The 21975-nt window shown below is 53.1% G+C and overlaps 2 protein-coding genes across 7 annotated transcripts in view; both read right to left on the bottom strand.

The window, feature by feature from the left end:
- GFOD2 (Gfo/Idh/MocA-like oxidoreductase domain containing 2) overlaps positions 1–1434 on the bottom strand; it is a 38924-nt gene extending 37490 nt beyond the window's left edge. For 3 of the 5 annotated variants that reach the window (XM_061172867.1, XM_061172871.1, XM_061172870.1), the window contains exon 1: positions 1273–1434. The gene's annotated coding sequence lies outside the window, so the exon portion shown is untranslated. The other 2 variants (XM_061172869.1, XM_061172868.1) reach the window with 2 other exon arrangements.
- Positions 1435–3323: 1889 nt separating this feature from the next.
- RANBP10 (RAN binding protein 10) overlaps positions 3324–21975 on the bottom strand; it is a 66079-nt gene continuing 47427 nt past the window's right edge. Inside the window, exons 5-14 of one of the 2 annotated variants that reach the window (XM_061172862.1) lie at positions 15954–15976; positions 13907–14091; positions 11395–11507; positions 9826–9934; positions 9577–9725; positions 9180–9384; positions 8317–8438; positions 7656–7801; positions 7225–7336; positions 3324–6785 (exon numbers count right to left, since the gene is read on the bottom strand). In XM_061172862.1, coding sequence (XP_061028845.1) covers positions 6655–6785; positions 7225–7336; positions 7656–7801; positions 8317–8438; positions 9180–9384; positions 9577–9725; positions 9826–9934; positions 11395–11507; positions 13907–14091; positions 15954–15976 — 1295 coding nt within the window. In that variant the 3' untranslated portion in view covers positions 3324–6654. The remainder of the gene's footprint in view (positions 6786–7224; positions 7337–7655; positions 7802–8316; positions 8439–9179; positions 9385–9576; positions 9726–9825; positions 9935–11394; positions 11508–13906; positions 14092–15953; positions 15977–21975) is intronic. The other variant, XM_061172863.1, reaches the window with a different exon arrangement.

The following is a 21975-nucleotide window of genomic DNA, read 5'->3' as shown; positions in this document are numbered from 1 at the left end:
ACAACTACTGAGCCTGAGCTCTAGAGCCCACGAGCCACAACTACTGAGCCCGCGTGCCACAACTACTGAAGCCTGTGCGCCGTGCTCCGCAACGAGAAGCCACCGCAATGAGAAGCCCGCCTACCACAACGAAGAGGAGCCCCTGCTCTCTGCAACTAGAGAAAGCCCGCGCCCAGCTACGAAGACCCAACGGCAGCCAAAAATAAATAAATAAGAATGTTATCTAGATTCCCTGACTACCATCTTCTCCATATCTCTCCACATCACAATAATGCATTAAGTGTCTTTTCTAATTTAAACAGTTGTTCCGTTCAACTGAAGGTCACAGACTCAGGGGTCTTCCTTCTGAGACCTTTGTGCCCCATAGCTTACAAAGGTCCTCTGCGCCCTGTGCGACCAGTTTCTGGATACTAAAAGCCACCTACTTCCTTCCTCGTGTGTATTGCCCTCAGCATGACACTGTGGGAACAATGAACATAAATAAGGTTTATAACCTTCCTTGGTGTCTATCCAAGGCAGTTTTAAACTTTTCTACTCCTGTCTTGTTCTTTAGATGCTGCTGTAAACTCTTCACACCACCATTCACAAGTCCTGATCTCCCGGCCCCCTCTTCCTCCCTCACCATTCATCTGATAATGCCTTGAGAATACTTCACCTCACCTTTTGTCTTCGCAAGTCCATCTGTTTCCTTCTTGAGCTTCAAAGGTAGGCCAGGCCCAGGGAGATCTGGCCAGTGGACACTCCGGGACTGGCAGAGCCACCGCACCTTCTGGAGTGTCCCTTCTCCCACCTGCCACCTGAACGCTCTTTTCTTAAAGATTTATCCCCCAAAAGTACCATCTCACTCTGAAAGACGATGGACCAGCTACCCCACAAGCCCTTTGTCTGAGGTTCCCATACCTCACATTCTTATCCACAAAGCGTCGGTCCTCACACAGGTAGGGGGTTCTGCTCGGCACAGGGCGGGGGAGCCTAGGTTTTCGCGTCCAGTAAAGGGATGGGTTATGGCCGAGGTCCTTCCAGGAGTCAAAATTCTAAAATTCTACGACCAAACTTGCAGGTCCTATTTCTGAGGCGGGAGGACGAACTCTGGGGCGACCCCCGAACTCCGAGCCCGCGCTGGCTGTTAGAACGGCCCCCTCCAGCCCCAGCTCTGCGTATCCCCGCCTCCGACCTCGGGCGCCGGGCCGCGGAGGAGGCCCGGCAGGCGCCCGCTCGCCGCCGCGCCATGCCCTTCTTCATCCTCACCCGCCGTCGCCAGCCGCCTCTCACCTGGCAAGCTGGCATGCCCCGCCCTGCGCCGCACCGGAGACCAAGGGTCTGGACGGGTCTCGGCGGCCACCAGCCCTCCTTGAGGGAGGCTGGCGGGGTCGCACGGGCCTCGGAATCTAGCGCGCCGCCACCGGGAACGCGCCGCCTGGTTTCTAAGGAACCGGGGTCTGGAAAGGGAGGGGCGGGACGGCGGGAGGTCTGCGCATGCTCCCTGACGGGGGTGGACCAGCGCAGGGAGGGGCCGCGGCCGAGAGCTGCGCATGCTCGCTGGTTGGGGGCGGAGGTTAAGCAGTCTGGCTGGAACCCCTGGTCATTCGTTTCCGGCGGTGGAGGCAGCAGACGGAGAGGTTTCCCAGCCTAGGCTTCTTTCCGGTCCGTCGCCCGGCAGCAAGAGCGAGGAGGTTCTAAGTAGTGTGGTGGGCGTTGGTTGTCCCAGAAAAAAGGAAGGTCTGCTGCTGGATAACGATGTATCTTTGCAGAACGACAGTTCTCTCGAATTCGCCGGACTTCGCGGCTTTCTGACTCCTAATGACTCGCTTTTTCGTGCCTGTCTGGGGTCCACTTCTGGATGTTCTTTGGTTGTTCCTTACATGTCAGTGCTTTTCAAGACTGTGACCTCAGTCCTCCTGATCTCTTTACTGGAACCTATTTCCCCCCAAATAAATACCACTTTGTAACGGGACTACCCTTTGTTTCACCAAACTGTCCGCTAGAGCAGCGAAATAAACCTGTAAGCCTTAGTGTAAAACAGGCTATGTTGGAAATGTGTCTGGAGGGAAATGAATTTACTGTGGCTTTACTTATAGAACCAGGACATTTGTGCTTAATCTAATACTCCACTCTTCCCTCTACACTAGTTTTCCCCTGAGAGTCCTGTAAAATGCCCCCTGAGGGAAGCATTCTGTAGTAATTAAGTTTGGAAAATGCTGGGTTAAGCTACACATCTTAACACAGGATTTTTAGAGCTTTCAATTAGTGGGTGATGTTCACTGTGAGCATCCATGACAGTTTTCATTATTTACTGGGTCACAGAACCCTTTTCCAGTTCCAGGAAACATGTCTCTCTGAGATAGATTTATATGCTCTCCAGCAAACCTCCTCACTCCAGTGACTTTTAGCCACCACCCATTCCCTTCTGTTCCCTGTATTATCTTGTGGATAATATATCCCTATATTATCCATCCTTTCACCCCAACAAAAAGCCTGCAGTTGCCTTGTCTCTTGCTACCCCGATCTCCCTCACATCCGGTCACTCATCCTGTGGTGCTAACATCCCCTAAATATTTCTCAAACCTGCCTTCTTGTGTTTGGCCTTGTCCTTCTAGATGGTTTCTTTGCTTCTAGTCTTGTCTCCAGGTGGACAGCAGCATAATCTATTTTATGCCTCCTCTGCATAAAACCCTGGTGCCTTGGGAGCAGAGGAGGCAGCTTGAGGCAGGAGCAGGCCAGTCACACTAGGGGGCATCCTCATGGAGGCAGGGTGGTCATATGTACTGTGTCCCTAGGTGCCAAGCCCTGCCCTATGCATGCTGTAATCCCTCTGTCACCATAGGGAAGCAGGATTAACATGTTAAGAATGGGGAAAATGAAGCTGACAAAGGTTAATTTTCTGGGGTCACCCAAACTGGGATTTTGAGCATGAGCTCTTTTTCCTCAGACTGAAAGGAAGCTAACCTTAATACCCCTCAGAAGAGTTCTGACCAGTGTTTGGAGCGAGCGTATTTAGAATGCATTAAAATCTTACTTTGAGGAGAAGAGGTCCTATGGCCCACCTTTTTGTATTTGCTACTTTTTCTTTGTCTCAGATGAAAGCTGTTTCGCGGGAGAGAATCAAAGCTTTAAGTATCTATGCTCTTTGGGGTCTTGCAAAAGTCTTGAGAATCCTTGAGACACCAGGAGCCTAGGCACTCGACAAGTAGACTGGGAAGGGGCCAAGCCCTCCAGGATGGCTGTGCCACACTAAGGGTGCCAATCCCAGTAAGACTCACAACAGAGACCAGACACTCGTGACTACTCATGGATGTGTATTTTAATAAAAATAATTCTGTCAAAATACAACAGGAGTTTTTTTCATCTCTCAAGTACAATTTAATAGGATGTTTTGTGTTAGAATTCTCTCTAAACCCTCCCACACCCACAAGTTTCATGCTAATGCCAAGTATCAACTTGCGAGGACAAAGGCAGAACCAGTGTGCACAATGTGGAGGACGTCTGTGTCGGCTGTAGTTACTAATGGAGGAAAACCCAATGCAAAGAGGCAGCGCCTGAGGCAGCCAGAGTCCACAATCTGGCCACAGGTCCGTGTGCACGGGGCTGGTGGTCAAGTAGGGCTCTCCTGCCCAGCTGCCACACAGTGTGCATACCTGAGTTGTGAGCGACCAAAGGAACTTTCAGCTCTGACAGGTCTCTGCCTCATCTTCTTTGTGCTTGCTTAAGGGGTAGGAAGGTGCTGGGAGGCTGGGCAGTCCCCGCTTCTCCATCTCTTGGTGTCCCTGTTGTGCCGGCCGACACCCAGCCACAGACCCATGTAGGTGAGGAATAGGGGTTCTGGCTTTCTTTGCGTGTCCGCCAGTTTCTGCTCTGGAAGGAGCGACCATTTGGTGAAGCAAGAGGAAAAGGTAAGTAGGGAAGGCTGCTCCCCCAGGGCTGAACAACCCAACAGAGCCAGGTCTTCTTCCTGCCTCCTTGGTTCAAGTTCAGCTCTTCACTGGGACTCCTCCCAGGTGCCTTCCCCACTCTCGGCTCCCGGAAGCAGGCTGGCAGGACTGGGTGTGCATAAGGGGCTCCTCGGGCTGGCAGGCAGGCCTGGACTATCAGCAAGACAGTGGGCTCAAGCAGCTTGAGTTTGGTCCTCTCCACGGCTTGTGGGGCAAAGGCTTATGTCCCAAAGGTATGCTGTCCAACTGGGACAGAAAGCCCCTCTGGAGAGGAACAGAGTAAACAACTTGGACTCAGCTGAAACAGTGAGATAAGGCACAGAAAATGGGGAGGTGGCCATGGGTACTGAGTGTGAGGCAGGCGGACACCCAACCCCAAGCAGCACACAGCTGTCCTGAGCCCTCCTGGGCCGCTCAGCCGCTCTACAACCCAAGCCCAGGCACCCATCCCCACCCCTGATACACCCCTGAAGGTACCAGCTGCGCAGACACTGCTGGAGGCCTCATCAGCCTAACCCCTCACCCGCCATTCAGCTTTAGGACTAAACAGTGTTGTCCAATCCTCAGGGATGAGGTTAGTCCCAGTTCTGCCCTAATTTGTTGTGTGACTTTGGCCAAGTCACTTAATCTCCTGGGCCTGTTTCCTTATCTATAAAAGGAGAGGATTGTTGGAGTAGATGTTCTCTGAACTTCATTCCAGTTGCAAAAGCCTCTGGTTTTAATTCCCAATCCTGCTTGCTTCTGACCATTTTAAGAGCCTGATGTTTCCAACTTCCTGGTTTGGGAGCTAGGCATCCCCAGGTTTGCACAGGATGAATTTCCTTTACAGACAGGACAACACCTCCCTGATGGGTTGCGGTCTCTGGGATGCCAGCTGGGGCCCTAGTAGGGACCAAGAAAAAAGCAGCAGCCTACAGGATCATGTCCCAGGGCAGAATTCTGGGAGAGCACAGGGCCACTGGGCCCATCACCAGCAGTTAGTCCAACTCAATCATTTCTCTTGTTGTCCAGCTGTAGGCCCAGCGAGTCCTGGTGGGCACTGAATATCTCAGGCCACACCAACCATTCCTGAATCCACTGATGGAGAGCAGGAGCTTGGCCAGCCCAGATCCAGGCAGGGACTGGAAGCTCGACTTCTGACCCTGCCCCTTTGCAGGGGCTGCCTGGGCACTCCCTCCCACTGTGAGGCCGATGGGGAAATCCCAGCCCATCCTGGTGCTCCTCTGGGAGGCCTCTTCCCTTTCTTCCTCCTGGGCAGTCTGTCCTCTCCACAGATGGCCGGCCTAAGTCCTGGCAGCATCGTAACCCTTCCTCTCCTGATTCCCTGATGGCAGTACCAGGACTGTTTTTGACCCACTAGCTGTGAGGATCCGTCTGACATGGACGGTGGGACATTTGTAAAGCCCGTGAGGTCCTTTCCTCTGGCCAGCAAATATTCTTAACAGTCTTTCCTAAGAGTGGCCGGGGCCAAACTGCAAAGGAGCTGCCTGGCACAGCTACAGTGAGGCCTGGCCTAGGGGGTCAAGGGTTCCATCCACTCCAGCGACTGGCAGCCCAAAAATCTGTCTCCACAAGGTCCTGGCTTTTCAACAGAAAGCATCAATTCCATCAGAGCTGTGCAGAGACGGTGAAGATCCAGGCAGGAAGAAGGCAGCCCCTGTATTCAAGGGCCTCTGTCCTGGGTATGGAGACTTCCTCCCCGCAGCCTGATACTCAGCAGCTCTCGGGTCAAAGGCAGGTAATTTCCAGGCAATCAATTTAGAGTAAATGAATTATTTGGCCATCTTAACAACAAAGGTAGGCAGGATGTTGAAAAGGGAAGAGAGAGAGAGGCAAGGCAGGCAGTGAGAGGCAGGGTAGAATGGTAGATAGCGTGCTAGCCAAGGACCCTCTAACTCCCTTGCTCTGCTGTGTAGCCCCGGGCCAATTCATCTCTTCTTTGGACCCTTGGCCCTGCAGTTCTCTGCTCAGTTCAGCTCTCAGGGGCCTAGGCACCCACACCTCTCAGATGCTGCAAACCAGCTTAGCCTGACCTGCCCACTATGTGGCCCCCAAAGCCTACTGGGCTTCCCTAGGCTGCAGCTGGGCCTGTGGCTCAACAAAGGGGAAGCCTGAAATAAACGAATCACTTGGCTGAGGTGACAGAGATGATTCTTTTTTAATGAGTTGGACTCAAAAACATATGGTGTCTGGACAGCTTCACCCAAGAGGTGCTGGACCACTAACACTACGATAAATACTGTGTCTTTTTTTAATATATATATTTATATATATATATATATAATCTCATTTTTTTTTACTTATGAAAATAATAAGCTATCACCAACTTGGATAGGCTTCACCACTAAATTAGCAGAAACCAGCTCAGCACAAACTCTCCAGAGATAAATACTGGTGGCTCAGTCAGGAGGGGGAAAAAAAAAGATTAAAAAACCCCAACCTCTCCTCAAAACAAACCCCTTCTTTCAAAATAGAAGTAACCAGACAATACTGTGTCATAGGCCGCTGCACATGAAAGGGGGGAGAGAGAGAGAGACTGAGGGTGGGAGAAAAAGAAAGGAAGGAAGGGAAGGAGGGAAGGAAGGAAAGGAACGGGGGAGGCCAGGCAGGAGGAGTGGACTCTGCCCATGGCTTCCAGGTCCCTGCACCAGGTGCCGATGGAGGGCAGGGCTGCTCCAGCCCTGGGGCCGAGGGAGGGCCAGGTGGGGCCAGACAGTGTGGTCAGCTAGTGCAAGTAGTCGTCGACTCTGGCAAAGGAGCAAGATCCCAGGCCCGCTCGGGCCATGAGCCGTAGACATTCAGATGCCTGGCCCAAGGCGAGCATCAGAGTGGGCTGCTTTGGCAGGTTCTGAGACTCTGTGGAGAAGAGACAAGGCCTGGTCACTACCCTGCTCAGGGCTAAGCCCAGGTCAAAGTTCCCTTGGGAGCAGAAGGTTGGGGGAGTGGACAGAATCTCTTGGAACAGAGCGTTCACGTGTCTCTGTGTGAGTGTGTCCCAGCCATCAGGCCATGGCCCTGCCTGTGAATCTCAGCTTTCTTTAGAGCACTGAGCTAGCCAAGGCCCAGGGTCATGGTCTAGGGCCCATCATGATCTAGCCAGCCAACTCAGTTGGGCAGAGGGAGGTCAGGGTTTAGGTTCAGCTATGGGAGCCCAAGAGTCCTATGGGTCACCAGAGAGCCTCTGGGCAGAGCTCACTGCCCAGATTTGGATAAACATCAGCAATTTCTAGGGAGAGGTGAAGGGGCCAACCTAGGTACTCATAGGCCAGCTTCTGTTTTTGTTAGATCCACTTACCTAAAATGGCGCTGTTGAGGGCAGCGCATACAGGCTCCCTCTGGATGGGGTCAAGCTGCTGGCCAACTGGGCAGCTCCAGGGGTCTGAGTACGCAAGCAGGCTAAAGGCATCCTAAAGGACAGGGCATTCTTGAGAGGATTGTGGCACACACCACGCACCCCCTCCTCCATGGCTCCAGGGGGATACAGGGCCCTGCGTGATGCCCACGGAGAGCACAACATACCCCAACTGAAGGGTCAGGTAGGGCTGTGTCCTCCCCAGAACCTAGAGAGGGTGGGGTGTACCCTGAATGTCCTGTTCCCCACTGTAGACTTGACTAGAGCCCGCTCTGTCCTGTTGCTGCTGCCTGCCCCCAGTGCCCTCCCACAGTCACCCTGCCCCACCACCAAATGGGGGCCCATTCTGTATGAGGGCCTGGCTTGTTCTGTACCTGCAGCATCTCCGTGTGGGCCAAATTCTTGCCGTATTCCCGGCCCAGCTGCTCACTCAGTGCCTGCAACTCACGGCCAAACAGGATAATCCTTTCTGTGGCCGCCTGATTGCCCCCGCAGAGCTGCCGCCGAGGATGCCCATCATCTGCACCCAGAGCCCAGCAGGGAACACATCAGGAGGGATAAAGAGAGAAAGGGAGGACTAGGGTGGGGACCCCAAAGAGAACACGACAAGAAGGACCTTGGCTGGGGGTAGGGTGGGGTGGTGCAGCTTCTGCTAGAGGCAAGTGAGGGCGGAGAGGAGCAGGTGGGCCATCCAGAGCTGAGCTCTTCTTCGTCCACCTAGCCCATGGTCTAGGAGTCAGACAGGACTCAAAGCTTGCCCTCTTCCCACCCTCTGCAAGATGCAAGGGTGTTCATAAGGTGTCTGCTCTCACCAACTCCCTCCAGCCACAAACGCTGGGAACTTGTTCTGGGCAGCAGGCTGAGGCCTTCCCACCTCAAGCGCCGATTCATGATTGGCTAAGGAGGCAGTGGACCAGATCTGGATAGAGCTTCTCAAGCCACCAAAGCCTGCCCATCCCAACCCCCACAGAGGGGAGAGGGCACCGGGACTGAGCAATGCCGCCTGTGGAACACCATGCGGGGGCATGGCCTTACCCATGCTGGACTCATCCGTCTGCAGGTCCTCATGCTTGTAGGCACCATTGACAATGCGTGTGGACATGCTCTCCAGCACACCATTGGGGTAATGTTCTGCCTCCATCTCCATCTCACTGTCGCTGCGGAGAAGGGTTGAGGTGGGAGTTAGCAAAGGGGATGTGACTGGAGCAGCCTGGTTGGGCCTCCATTTAGGTTTTAGCCGCAGTATGCAGTGGGTAAACTGAGGTCCCCAAAGGGCAGGAAGGACAGCTCCCAGGCTTCCCAGGCTCTAATACTTGGGCCCTACTATGACACCAGCCATCCCAGAGGCTTGTTACCTCACTCCCACTCTGGTCCCCACGCTGCCTCCGTGACCGTCCCCACCCTGGCCCTCCTCTGAGTTGGTACACCCCTTCTATACACCCCCTGACCCCCAATGACCAGGGCAGGTAAGTCCTGATAGGCATCTCTGGGAGCCAAACCCACGTCGGCCCTGTGGCATGCTGGAGGGCTACTGAAAGCCACCTACAGTCTGCAACCTAAAAACCCTGCCTGCCCAACCTGGCTGACCACAAGCTAAGCCCAGTAAAAGCTCCTTTAGTATAGACCCTGGGGGTTCTGAGAGGCCTGGTATCCTTGGAGGCAACCACATTCTCAGTGTCAGCGCCTCTGGAGAAAGACAGGGCCAAGGAAAGTGGCAGCTGAATCAAGAGTTGGACCAGAAGCTGGAGCCAATGCCAGGCCTGGTGGGTCAGCGGCTACTATTCCAGGCACAGACCTGGGATGGAGGTGGGGGGTAAAGGGCAGGGTGGCGCTCAAAGGACAGGCTGCAGTGGGCGCAGAGCAGAAGGCAGGAGGAAGAAGCAGAGCAGAACAGGCACCTGGTCTCCTGGTTACTGGTACTGCTGTGGGGCTGGGACTTGGTGGAATCTGTTGAGTTGGACTCGGAGTAATTGACTGAGGATGGAGATGAGGAGGATGAGGATGACGACGAGGAAGAGGAGGAGCTGGGCGGAGGGTATTTACTGTGGTTCTGTTTGCTCTTGGTGGAAGCGACACCATTGCTGCAGCTGGGACTATCTGCTCCTAAAAGCCGGGGGACAGTCAGAAGAGGAGGGGCAGCTTGCCATCAAGCAGGGCCCCAGGAATAACTACAGTGATCCCATTTCCCTTCCCCCAATCCAGCAGCAAGCCCTGAGCCCATCCCAGGGAAGGGTGTATGGGTGGCCTTGCTTCTCCACACCAGTTCTTCCCAGAGCCCTCTGGAGAGTGGCTGACCTGTGTTGTGCATGTGGGAACTAGTGGGGCCGTGTCGGGGGCTGAGGCTTGGGGAGCCAGGGTAGCTGTCCTGGGACTTGGGGCTTCGGGAGCTCAAGCTGCGGACCTCACTGTCAGTCCCATTCACCATCTCCACAAACTGCCGGCACCTGCAGAAGGAGCAGAGCAGCAACGCTCTGGGCTTGGTCCGGGTTGTGTATGCCCACCACCAGCTGGGCTGTGGGGGACCTGACGGTGCCCCAAACCTACTTGAGCATGAAGAGCAGGTTGGGGTTGTGCTCCAGCAGCCCTGGGTAGAAGCGCTGTGTGGTCTCAATGGCCTCACCCACACGGCCCTCCAGCACCAGCTTCTGGATCTCTGTAGAGAGCAAGAATGCGGCAGTGAGCGAGGGGCCGCAGACCTTCCTCACAGCCACACGTCTACACACTGCCAGCCCCAAGCACGGACCAGCTGACAGTCAGGTGGGCTGGCTCAGAGTGGCAAGCCCACTGAGATGCTCACAGAAGAGGCTGAAGAAACAACCTGGCCATCCAGCCCCACCATAGATCCTGGTTTCTGTCAAGTGTCAGGTAGTCCTCAAAGAATAAGAGGGGAAAATGGAGGGGGGCGCTCTTAGCCCAGAGGCAGCAGGTTGAGTTTGGAGGCCTGCTCCTATGGAGTACAGGTTGCCAGGGACCCGGGCGGGGGAAGAGGTCCTGGCTGTGGGAGCATAATCTAGGGATGGGCACCCGGGCAGCTTCGTGGCCTGAGAGGCTCCTCTTCAGACAGACTTCTCTCCTCAGGCTTCACAGGGGGTTGGCAATGGGAGCTCATGGATTCTGGGCCAGGGCCCACGTCTCGGTGGTCTTCAGGGGCTGAGGCACGCCCCCTGAAGAGAGAGGAGGTCATCCTCCTCACACTGGCAGCTCTGACGTTGACACCTCTCAGGCCGTCGGCATCGCGCTCTTGCCCTGGGGCCTGGTGCGTCTTGCTGGGAGCGACTTCTGGGTAGATCCCAAGTCTGGGATCCCTTTCCGACTGTCTGGCTGGGCGTGGCTTCTCTGGGAGACACAGACACATGCACATACACAGAGACGACAGGCTCAGAGTGACGCAAGCAGGCACACACAGACACACGTGTCCACACACACCTACTCTCCCTCACTCTCCTCTCCTCTTCCTATCTCCTTTCTGGGCTGTTTCCTCTTTCCCAGCACCCTCCTTCCACAAAAGAGCCCCAAATACGCAGTATGCAGGCTAGTATGAACACCAGGAAAGCTTCCTTTGGCTCCTTCTTTGTCTGTCTGCAAAGCCCAGGACCAGAGGTGGGAAGCAGAGAGAGGTCTACCACAGTGGCCACGGAGCATCAGCCTTCCCCATGTCTGACTGCTTCAGTCCCCTCTCTGCCCAGGGGCAGGCAGAACTACTAAGGTTGAGTAAATGGTGGCAAAGGCAGGGCACTGAACTGGTAAGATGCAAACACACTCTTTCTAGAAGACCGTGAACAGGAGGCTGAGTGGAACCAGGATGCAGGAGAAAGGAAAAAAGCATGGAGGAAGATCCAGCCATACCAGGCCCCAGCCTGCGCCAGGCCACCAGAGTATGCATTAGGGAGGCTGCACCGAGACATTCCCATGCTGCTGGACTGTCCTTCTGGACAGTGTGGCCTTGAAAGAGGGACAGAAGAAGGGCCTGGGGCTGGGCTGTGGGCTGGTCTTCTGGTGAGGACCTGAGCTGAACAGACTCCTGACAGGTTACCCAAGGCTGCCATGAGCCAGAGAGCAGAATTAGGGACAGGTGAGAGAGAGAGGGAGAGGGGAGAGGAGAATCAACCTTACTTTGTCTGTTCTTTATGGACGCTTGTTCTTCCTGAATCGGGGTTTCAGTCATTCGGGCAAAAGCCGTGGCCGTGGCACAATACCCATGATGCACCAGGTAAGATGAGACCATGCTAGAAAAAAGGAAACGCTCAAGGTGACACTTAAGAACTGCATTTCTCACCAACCCCCTGATGGGACAGACTATCTCCCTGTTAGGTTTTCCCTGAACATATCTTAAAGGTGCAACCTCCACAGAATAACAAAGAGACTGAAACAAAATGAAAACATCCCCCAGTGCTCATGCAGTCAGGCGGGAGAGGGGCAGGTCACATCTGTCCTCACAGCTTGGAGGAGTGGCTGCAGTTTCTCTGGGATATGCTGCCCACAGGCGGGCAAGTATGATAACAAAAGTACATACAGAGGCACATACCATCTCCTTATAGAAGCGGCTGCCTCCTGTGACCTGCAGCAAACCCAGAGACTGCCGAGAGTCTCTATGAGGGCTTCCTGGATGGGCAGCCAGCCAAGCAGTCTGGCAGCTGCCCAGTGATGATGCATGCCATGTGCGTACCTTCTACAGACACAGGAGCTCCTCTGCAGGTGCCCCACGCGCCCGGCAGAAGCATTCCAGCTCAGGTGAACCTGGCCCTCAGGAGTGTTGGCTCTAGACGGTGATGGGGAGCTAACCCACGACCCAAGTTACTCCACGATACACAACAAATTAAGGGCCCAAGAAGCCAAGGTTTCAGGCAGTAACATGGCCAACAGGAACACAATCTTTGGGAGATGGCCCTGAGAAGCCTGATGCCCAGAAACCATTTAATCCCACCCAAAGCTGACTAAGCAGCAGCACACGTAGAGTTCTCATATCTGATGTGTACAAAAGTGAATACCTTGGTGTGTGCATATGTCAATGTCATTATTATAACTGCCAAACACGAATGTCTGAAGGGCTGTCATGTGGAAGGCACAGAAGTTCAGCTGTGTGTTCCCTCATGTTTTAAGGGGTAAATGAGATGATCCATATAAAGTGCCTAGCAAAGCAAGAAGTCAATATATACAACCTCTTATTACGAAATTATGTATTTATAACATTAATTATGAATAAGAATTATAATATTTATATTATTATAAACACAAGGGCAAAAATTCTTGATAAAACATGGTTCAGATGCGCCCATATGCACGTCAGAGGCCACTAAAATGTACAGTCCCTTTGACTCAGTAATTCCACTTCTTGCAAGGACACCCAGAAAATAATCTTAAATATGGAAAACTCTTTATGTACAAAAGGGTGACCTACACAAGCAAGAGAGAGGAAATAACCTGAACCTACCACCAAGGGAAGCCAGCCAAGGGGCTTGTGGCAAATGTGTCTGCGAGATAATACAGCCATTAACAATGTCCATAAAGCGAAGTTATATGAAATCACAGATATGAGTTATATGCAGGTCTCAGCAAATACTACATATGAACACACACAGGCACACAGATACATACATGTAAACAAATACACCCACGTGCTGAGCCCAGGCCCTGTCAACTGAGAGTATTAGTCCCTCCCCCACACAGCTGGGGCAGCTCCACTTCTCCCCTTGCCTGTCCCAGCAAGCCTGCTATGGGGACTGGCACCGTGCTGGCCCTCCAAGGAAGGGCTTCTTATAAGTTCTGGGGGCTGGGGACAAGATGTAGTAGTGCTGCTATTCCTGAGAAGGGTCTGGCCACCTAGCCCCTGCCTCAGCCCTCCCATGGGGCCTGCCTCAATATCAATCCCTAAAGAAAGGAAGGCTACACAAAGAACCCAGTGTGCACCCCACCCCCACCCGCTGGACTCTGGTACCCCGGTGTCTGCAGGGCAATGACCAGAGCTAGTAGAAGCCCAGCCCTTCTCTGCCCACCCCTGGGAGCCAAGCTAACAAACTAACCCACCTCCTGGCAGAGTGGGTACAGGTCATTGCCTCACTCAGGCCTGCAGCTGTCAACTGGAAGAGAGAACCATATCTGGCCTCCCTTGGGATTCTCATCAAGACTGTCTCCCAGGAGAGGCTGGGAATTAATCAGCCAAGAGCCAGCTAGGTCCTAGGGAGGACCCTCTTCACACCACCACTGCCACAGATGCAAGGGACTTAGCTGGATCTGACCCTGAGAGGTGACCTTAGACCAGAGTCATGGCATGACAGACACTCCCTATGATGGAAAAAAAAAGTGCACAGAGGAAGATACCACAGGGCGTACTAGCACATCCTCTGCAAAATGACCTGGGGAAGGAAAACAGCCCTGCTGGTGATATTACATACAGGGCCTTCCGATCCAGTTGAGGGGGCAAAGGTTTAACTAGGAGCAGCTCTGGAGAACTGAACTAAGAGAGGAGCAGGAGAGCAGCAGGCAGAGTCATCCTGGGAGTGCTTTCCAGAAGGAATGCTACCCACTAAAGTTCACAAGAGCAGCTTGTTGCAGTACAGGGGCCTACAGGAGAGTGAGGCCCCTGGGATGGGGCAGGGCTGGGTAAGGGCGGGAGCGGGGCACTCACTTCTGCAGCACCGCCTGCCACTCGCCAAGCCGGGCACTGATGGGGAAGCAGTGGACAGTGCCCTGGACCTTGGCACGCCACTCCCGCATGTAGTCCTCAATGTCAAACAGGAAGGGCTGCTGCCCAAAGTTGGCGTCCACAATCTCCCCAGGTGTCTGCAGGCCTACGGTGGGGTAGAGGTTGGCCTGAGGAGGAGAATGAAATGTCAGTTGGGCCCTGAGGGCAATGGGGCAGCAGGGCCTCGCCTCATCTCACCTCTAGCACAGAGGGGAAGGCGCTGGCTCCTGCAGGCCGTTGCTTTGGCTTTGAGAGAATTGCAGCATGGCTGGGGGAGGCAGGGCTAAGCCACATTCTGCCCACCTCCCTAGCAGAGACACTATTCCCCAAAGTTTGAGGGGAGAAAGCAAAAGAAAAGCAAGCCAGGCTCAACATGGAGTCTCTTGCCCTGCATCAGAGGCTGTAGTGTTCCCAAAGCCCAAGGCCCCCCTTCGGGACTCAGCCAGGGCACAGAGAGGCAGGCTGGGCTCCACAACCCTGCAGGCATGCCCGTGAAGATCTGCTGCAGGGGTGGATGATGGCTCCTCTCAGAAAGATCCAGGACCAAGGATCCCTTTGCCACAAAAAAGGGGGGTATATAAGGGGGCAGGAAGGGATGCGGGGAGAGAGGAAAGGAGGGGAGGAAGAGGAGAGTATGGTCAAATGACCAAGGGGGTTAGGTGGTATGGACCCCCTGACACTGGAAAAGGGTAAAGAAAGGCTGCTGCCCTTCCTGTCTGAGGCTCACTAAGAGGAGGATCTTCTGGCCAGTGAGGTTTGGGCATGTCCCTCTGGGTGTAGGGCTCCCCACTTCCCATCTATCCCCTGCCTTGACCAGCTTTTGCCAGGTCGCTCCCTCACTCCATGCCTCCTATGGCTCCCACTGCTACAGCCCAATGTCTCACCAGCCTCCTCCTCATTGTCCCCGGGTCCCCAGTCTTCTCTTCCACCTTCCATCCTCAGACCACGTATCATTCCTGACTACCACGTGCTGGTACTGCACACTGGGTTCAGCCTTTCTAGCACTTGGCACAGAGTGCCATCACATCCACGTCTGGGTGTTTCATGTCATACCTCCACCACTAGACTCTTCCCCACTCAGGGTCAGAATTCTCCTCCTGTGTCTGTTCTCTTTCTTTGCTTAGGACCACAGCCCCTCTCTGGGGACTCCAGGTTGGAGGGAAGGATTTTGATACATAGACAGAGGTTCTAGCAGGATCCTGTGTGTTGCAGTCTGGGCTTCAGAAGGCCCCTCAGATCACAGGGGCATTTCCTATTCCTAGAGCATCACAGGGGAGCCCAGAATCCCTAAGCAGCCCCCAGAGTCAGCAAACCTTTCCTCCTTCCAGACCCCAGCCAGGGCACACAGAGCCAGGCCAGGATCCCAGCATTCTGGGTGGAGGCCCTGCATGTGACAAGGCCTGTGATGACTCACGACAAAGAAGGACTGGAGTGCAGGAGGTGGGATGAGCCCTGAACGAAGCCAGCAGGAAACCTCACCCTTTTCTAAGAGGAGAAAACCCCATAAATCTCACCTCTCTGGCCCAGGAGTACCCTGCACAGTAGCAGGTTCAGTCCCCTAGGGTACTGGCTTTCCTCAGGGATCTTTGATGGGTATGCACAGGGACCTGGCTCCCTAACAGTTCAGGAACAATTTTCTATACTTTGCACACAGGTCCACTGGTTATAAGCCACACAGAACTGGTTCAGACCAGCTGAGCCATGGACCTACCTCATCTCTGCCCACACCGTCCCCCACCTCCTAGCTGCCTTTGGAAATGCCACAAATCTCTGTCACCTGCTAAGAGTCATGGAGGAAGACCAGGCCTTGTTGCTGGAGAGAGAAGAAGGCTGGCAGGTACCGCCTACTGGTACCTTCAAGCTGACGACACAGCACACATCCCTGGCTGGGGAAAGGGCAGGACTCCACACCCTGCACTTGCAGGTAACACCATGCCCTTTCCCAGTTGGCCCCCGGGGCCAGAGCAGGAGACCCAATAGTAGTACTTACCGGGAGGTCTGTGAAGGCTATACCTGTGGAGGGAAAGGAACAGTCATCAGGCCACCTGGTTTCCCATGTCTCTGTGGGCCCCGCAAGGGTCCGTCACAATGGCTGGGGGAGGAGCTGGTCACCACATCTCCCCTATGGTGAAGGACAAGCACTAGCCAGGGCTTGGTAGGTTTATTTTTTATTTTACTTTATTTTATTTATATTTTTAATAAATTTATTTATTTATTTATTTTTGGCTGCTTTGGGTCTTCGTTGCTGTGTGCGTGGGCTTTCTCTAGTTGCGGCGAGTGGGGGCTACTCTTTGTTGCGGTGCGCGGGCTTCTCATTGTGGTGGCTTCTCTTGTTGTGAGCTCTAGGCACGCAGGCTTCAGTACTTGTGGCACACGGGCTCAGTAGTTGTGGCTTGTGAGCTCTAGAGCGCAGGCTCAGTAGTTGTGGCGCACGGGCTTAATTGCACCACAGCATGTGGGATCTTCCCGGATCAGGGCTCGAACCCATGTCCCCTGCATTGGCCAGCGGATTCTTAACCACTGCGTTACCAGGGAAGTCCCGCCTGGTAGGTTTACACCCTGGCGTTCCCTTTGCTGAGTCGCTTGGCCAGAAGTGAAGTCAGATATTTGGGTATTTGTCCACAGCATTTCTACCCTCTCAGGGAAAACCTGCTAGGAAGGACTAAACCCAAATGATCCACCGTGAGACCTCTCTAGGCCTGATTGTTCTCTTGATCCAACATGTATTTATGGAGACCTCCTGTGTATGCCAGGCCCTTTTCCATCCATTACCTCATCTGATCCTCATACCAACTATGGGTAGCAGGCTTTCTTACCCCCATTTTACAGATGTGGAAAGTAAGCCTCAGAGGTTAAATGATTTGCCAGCAGTCATAAAACCAGCAGAAACTAGTGGGACTGGACTCATTCCTAGTCTGATGCTCCAACATCATCTCTAAGCTGACAGAGCAGTGGAGACAGAGAGGGCGGCAGCTGCCCATCTTCAGCCCATACTTGCCCAGAGTCCCCAGAGATTCCGAGTTGACAAAGCCCAAGTTAACAGTGGCCTGTGTACCCTCTGAACTCTCCTGCCAAGAGAAGAGGCTGTGTTTCTAGGGACCTTAGTCCTGAATCAGAAGTGAGGGTAGAAGGGATAGGGACCCTAAATATAGGAAGAGCCCTGAGCAGGAGAGGGGCCTCAGCATATCTACCAGAGCATTCATATTTTGCAGATTGAGAAATGACTCAAGGCCCAAGGACACTCTCCCAAGGGCTCATAGCCTTCCCATTTTTTAAAATTCTTATATCTTCTAGAAGCTCCTAAGTTTTTGGCCTGAGAGGTTTTCAAACCACTGACTAGAGGTCCCTGTCTACTCCCTCAACTCCACCCCAAAAAGAAACCGAAACCCAGCAAGACTGAAGAACAGGTGAGGGTCTGATGATAGGTCTCCCAGTAAACCTGGGGCCAGAATCCTGACAGCAGCCAAGTGAGCATCCCATGTTCTTCCTCTGTGCTGGGCACTGGAATCATGTCTTACAAGGAAGCATTTAATCCTCAGAACAACCCTGGAAGGTGTATACTGTCTCTGACACTAGTTTACATATGAAAAAACCAAGGCACAGAGAAACTGTTTACATTCTTTACTGGGCTATTTTGCTCCTCAGTGAAAGAAGTTCAGAAACCCATGACCTTCCTGCCTGAGGCAACTCCTGAGCCCCACATGCAGAGTCAGCAGTCACAGAACTAGCAGGATGGAATCTGGAAGCCCCTCCATGTCCACCCACCAGGTCTGCATGGGAGCTGCCCCCATGCATCTCAGTGTGGCCAGGCTACTGCTGCTGTACTCCCAGGCTCATGAAGAGGCCCACAGAACCCTGGAAGAAAGCGGAGTCCAGGCTCCATCAATTATCTGCAGTGTGACCTTTGGCAAGCTACCCAACCTCTCTGAGCCCATCTGAAAAAAGGGGGTAACAATATACCCAACACCTCAAGAAGGAAGGAGAAACAGATTCTCTATGAAAGCTGCTTCATAAACTGTGAGGTCTAGGTACAAGTTGGCTACAGTTGCGCCACAGGGCGAGACAACTGCCACATTTCTGCCCAGGGGATGACCTACCCAGGCTTGCCTAGCTCTACTCACAATGGCACTCAGGAAGGACAAGGCCTTGAGGTGCTTCCAGGAGGATGAGGAAAGAGGCTACTCCACCCCCTATTGCACTGAACAAGGGCAACACTGCTCCCTGTAGCCCTGTAGGTCTCTGGGAGCCTCCACAAACACATTGTGATGGCAAGATCTGAGATGGCCCACGGGAAGATCTGAGAAGGTCCAGGCAAAGATCCAGGATGCAAATAGGACATTTAAACCTGCTGCTAAGAAGTACCCTGAGCCAAAAAGACATAGCTCAGGGGTCACTGAGGCTGAGGGTATAAACAGCCTGTATAAAAATTACTCTGGGGACTTCCCTGGGTGTTCAGTGGTTAAGAATCCGCGCTTCAGGGCTTCCCTGGTGGCACAGTGGTTAACAGTCCGCCTGCCAATTCAGGAGACACGGGTTCGAGCCCTGGTCTGGGAGGATCCCACGTGCCGTGGAGCAACTAAGCCCAGGCGCCCTAGAGCCCGTGTTCTGCAACGGGGGAGGCCACCGCAATGAGAGGCCCATGCACCGCAGCGAAGAGTGGCCCCTGCTCGCCACAGCTAGAGAGTTCCCGCACGCAGCAACGAGGACCCAACGCAGCCATAAATAAATAAATAAATAAATAAATAAATTTATTAAAAAAAAAGAAAAAGAATCCGCGCTTCCACTGCAGGAGGTGCGGGTTCGATCCCTGGTGGGAAAGCCAAGATCCCACATGCTGTGCAATGCAGCCAAAAAAAAAATTACTCTGAAAGCTCATGGACCACTTGTGGGTGAGACGTCAGTCTCCAGTCTCCATTCACTCAGTGTTCATTTGTTCTCCCGTCAAGTATTTGCTGAGACCTCCCAGGAGCTAGGCCCTATGACAGGCAATAGGGAACCAGCTGTAAGCCTGGCCCTAAAAGTGCTGCAAACTCCAGCAAGAGAGATGGCGTGCAACTAGTAATTACACAGACAACTGACCAATGACACATAGGGTGAGTGCTGTGACAGAGGAAAATGGAGCAAATAAAAGGAGCGGGGTGGCCAGAGGCAGGAAACATCACTCTGCTTCTCTAAAGAGAGAAATGTTCTGAGGTTAGAGAGCAATGATTGGCTCACTGATCCTGCGTGAGATTCTGAAGTGCATTATATTGATAAGCTGGCTTGTGAAAAGGAAACAAGGTCATTAGAAGATTCACCAAGTGGTCTATCACTTTCATTGACTTTCCATCAAATTTCGTGATCTAGAAAATGCAGAGGATAGGTCATATCCATTTCTTAGTAAGGTCTCAGTAGTATCCTTGTGGAAAGACAGAAAAACACAAGATTCAATTAACATAATGAAGTGATTCTTAAATGGCTGGTGTCTACATGGACAAGCTGTAGGCTGAAGGGCTCAAATCCAGCCTTGTCCTCTTCCAATATTTTTATCAATATCTTGATGAAAACACAAATAAACATGTTTATCAAAATTTAGGTTAATACAATGCTGAAGAGGATACCAAATATTCGAGATAGAAAAAGCAAGACCAAAGAAGATCGTGACAGGCTAGAAAAATAGATAATATAGGCCTAAAGGAAGTTTTATTACAAGATGTGTGAGGTCTTCCATGGGGTCTATATAAACACGTACTAGGGGGGACTTCCCAGGTGGTGCAGTGGTTAAGAATCTGCCTGCCAATGCAGGGGACATGGGTTCGAGCCCTGGTCCGGGAAGATCCCACACGCAGAGCAACTAAGCCCGTGCACCACAACTACTGAGCCTGTGTGCCTAGAGCCCGTGCTCCGCAATAAGAGAAGCCACTGCAATGAGAAGCCCGCGCACCACGATGAAGAGTAGCCCCCACTCACTGAAACTAGAGAAAGCCCGCTCGAAGCAACGAAGACCCAACGCAGCCAAAAATAAATTAATTAATTAAAAAAAACCAAAACAAAACAAAAAAAACATGTACTAGGGAGAGGAGTTTTTATTTTTTATTTTTCTATTTTTTTTGGTCATGCCGCGCGGCATGTGGGATCTTGGTTCCCCAACCAGGTATCAAACCCGTGCCCCCTGCAGTGGAAAGTGCGGAGTCTTAACCACTGGACTGCCTGGGAAGTCCTGGGAGATGAGTTTTTAAAAACAGTGTGAGGGGGCTTCCCTGGTGGCACAGTGGTTAAGAATCTGCCTGCCAATGCAGGGGACACAGGTTCAAGCCCTGGTCCGGGAAGATCCCACGTGCCGCGGAGCAACTAAGCCCGCGCACCACAACTACTGAGCCCAAGCTCTAGAGCCCACGAGCTACAACTACTGAGCCCACGTCCCACAACTACTGAGCCCACGCACCACAACTACTGAAGCCCATGCGCCTAGAGCCCATGCTCCGCAGCAAAAGCAGCCACCTCAATGAGAAGCCTGCGCACCGCAAGAAAGAGTAGACCCCGCTCGCCACAACTAGAGAAAGCCCACGTGCAGCAACGAAGACCCAACGCGGCCTAAATAAATAAACAAATAAATAAAATAAAAACAGTGTGAGGGTCTGGGCTGACATTAAGGTGGCCATGAGCTCCTTAGGGACCTAGGGATCTGACTGACAAAGAGCTTAGGGCCCAGAGGCGGGAGGTGCAGGTGCAGAAGGGACAGCAGATATGCCCCAAATCTTATGTCCCACAGCAGGTGCCATGCTCTGAGCAAAGTGTGGACAAGCTGAAGAGATGTAAGGAGGGCAAGTATTCAGAGCAGACGGGCAGAACTGGGCCTGGCTCAGAGGGGCAAGTGAAACAGGGCTTGGGTAAGGACTGATAGCCCATAACAGTGGCCCCTGGGACTCTGACAGCAGAAAAGTTAAGAGGCAGGAAACAGCTGGAGTCAGAGAACAGAGTGGGGAATGAGGAGTCATCTTGAGACCTTGGCCTTGCCCTCCAGCAGCTAGCTCCTCACAGGCTGGATACCAGCAACTGCAGCTAGGTGGCCATGGATTTCAGGGGAGAGTTTTTCTGGATGTGCACCTGGGTCAGCTCTGCATCGTCTGTGCTATGCTCTTGGCTGCCCATTCTAGGCTGTGGCATCTGACTGCCCTGTTGAGGAATGCTGGCTCCTGCTCGCTCAGCCCCAGCCGCAAGTAAACCCCATTTCCACTCAGGTCCCCTGATTTTGCCCGGGCTCATCTCCTGGAGAAGCCACAGAGGGATGTGGGGAGTGGCAGCCACCTTTTGACTGCCCCGCAAACCAGGGGAAGTGAGCCTCCTACAAGTTGGGTTCAAAGTAAAATGCCCAACTCCCTTTCCTGGCAAGGCCTGTGGTCAACCTGGCTGATAGGGTTCTGCCAGATTAGAGACCTCTGCAAACCCAGGCAGGCAGGCCCAGCAGTTAGGTACCACCTCAGGGCCACTTTGGCCATGGGTTCCACTCACTCGAGGGCCAAATAGCAGTCAGCCCTACTAGGGCAAGGTGTCAGAATAGCCAAAGTTCCTCTCTCTCTTAGTTTCTAATCCTAAATTCCTAAATGTGTACAGGACTACTCTTCAAGGTATCCTCCAGAGTTCTCAAGACCTTCCAAGGACTGCTGCTTTTCCTGGGTTTCTGATCCTAGTTGACAGCACAACTAATCCAGCCACTTTACCATGTTCCCTTCTTTCCAGTGCACCCCATCTATCACTAAGCCCCGCTGCGGCACCCCTAGGCCTTTGCAGGCCTGTTCTCCACTGCCTGCACCCATCACCACGGCCACGGCTCATGCCACCTGCCTCTTCCTCAGCCCTTACTCCAATCAGTCCCTCCTTCTCAGTTTAACCAAAGGGACTTTTTCAATATAACTCTGTCCAGGTTGCTGTCTATTAACCACAAACAGGCCAGAAGAGACCTGACCCCATCTGACTCCAGCCTGTTTACCTCCTGTACTAGAGCAGCCCTCACTGTTGCTCCATAGCAACCA

This window comes from Eubalaena glacialis, chromosome 18 (assembly GCF_028564815.1).
Source record: "Eubalaena glacialis isolate mEubGla1 chromosome 18, mEubGla1.1.hap2.+ XY, whole genome shotgun sequence".
Lineage (NCBI taxonomy): Eukaryota > Metazoa > Chordata > Mammalia > Artiodactyla > Balaenidae > Eubalaena > Eubalaena glacialis.
Note: the sequence above shows the minus strand (reverse complement) of the source record. Positions and strands in the feature narration are given on the sequence as shown.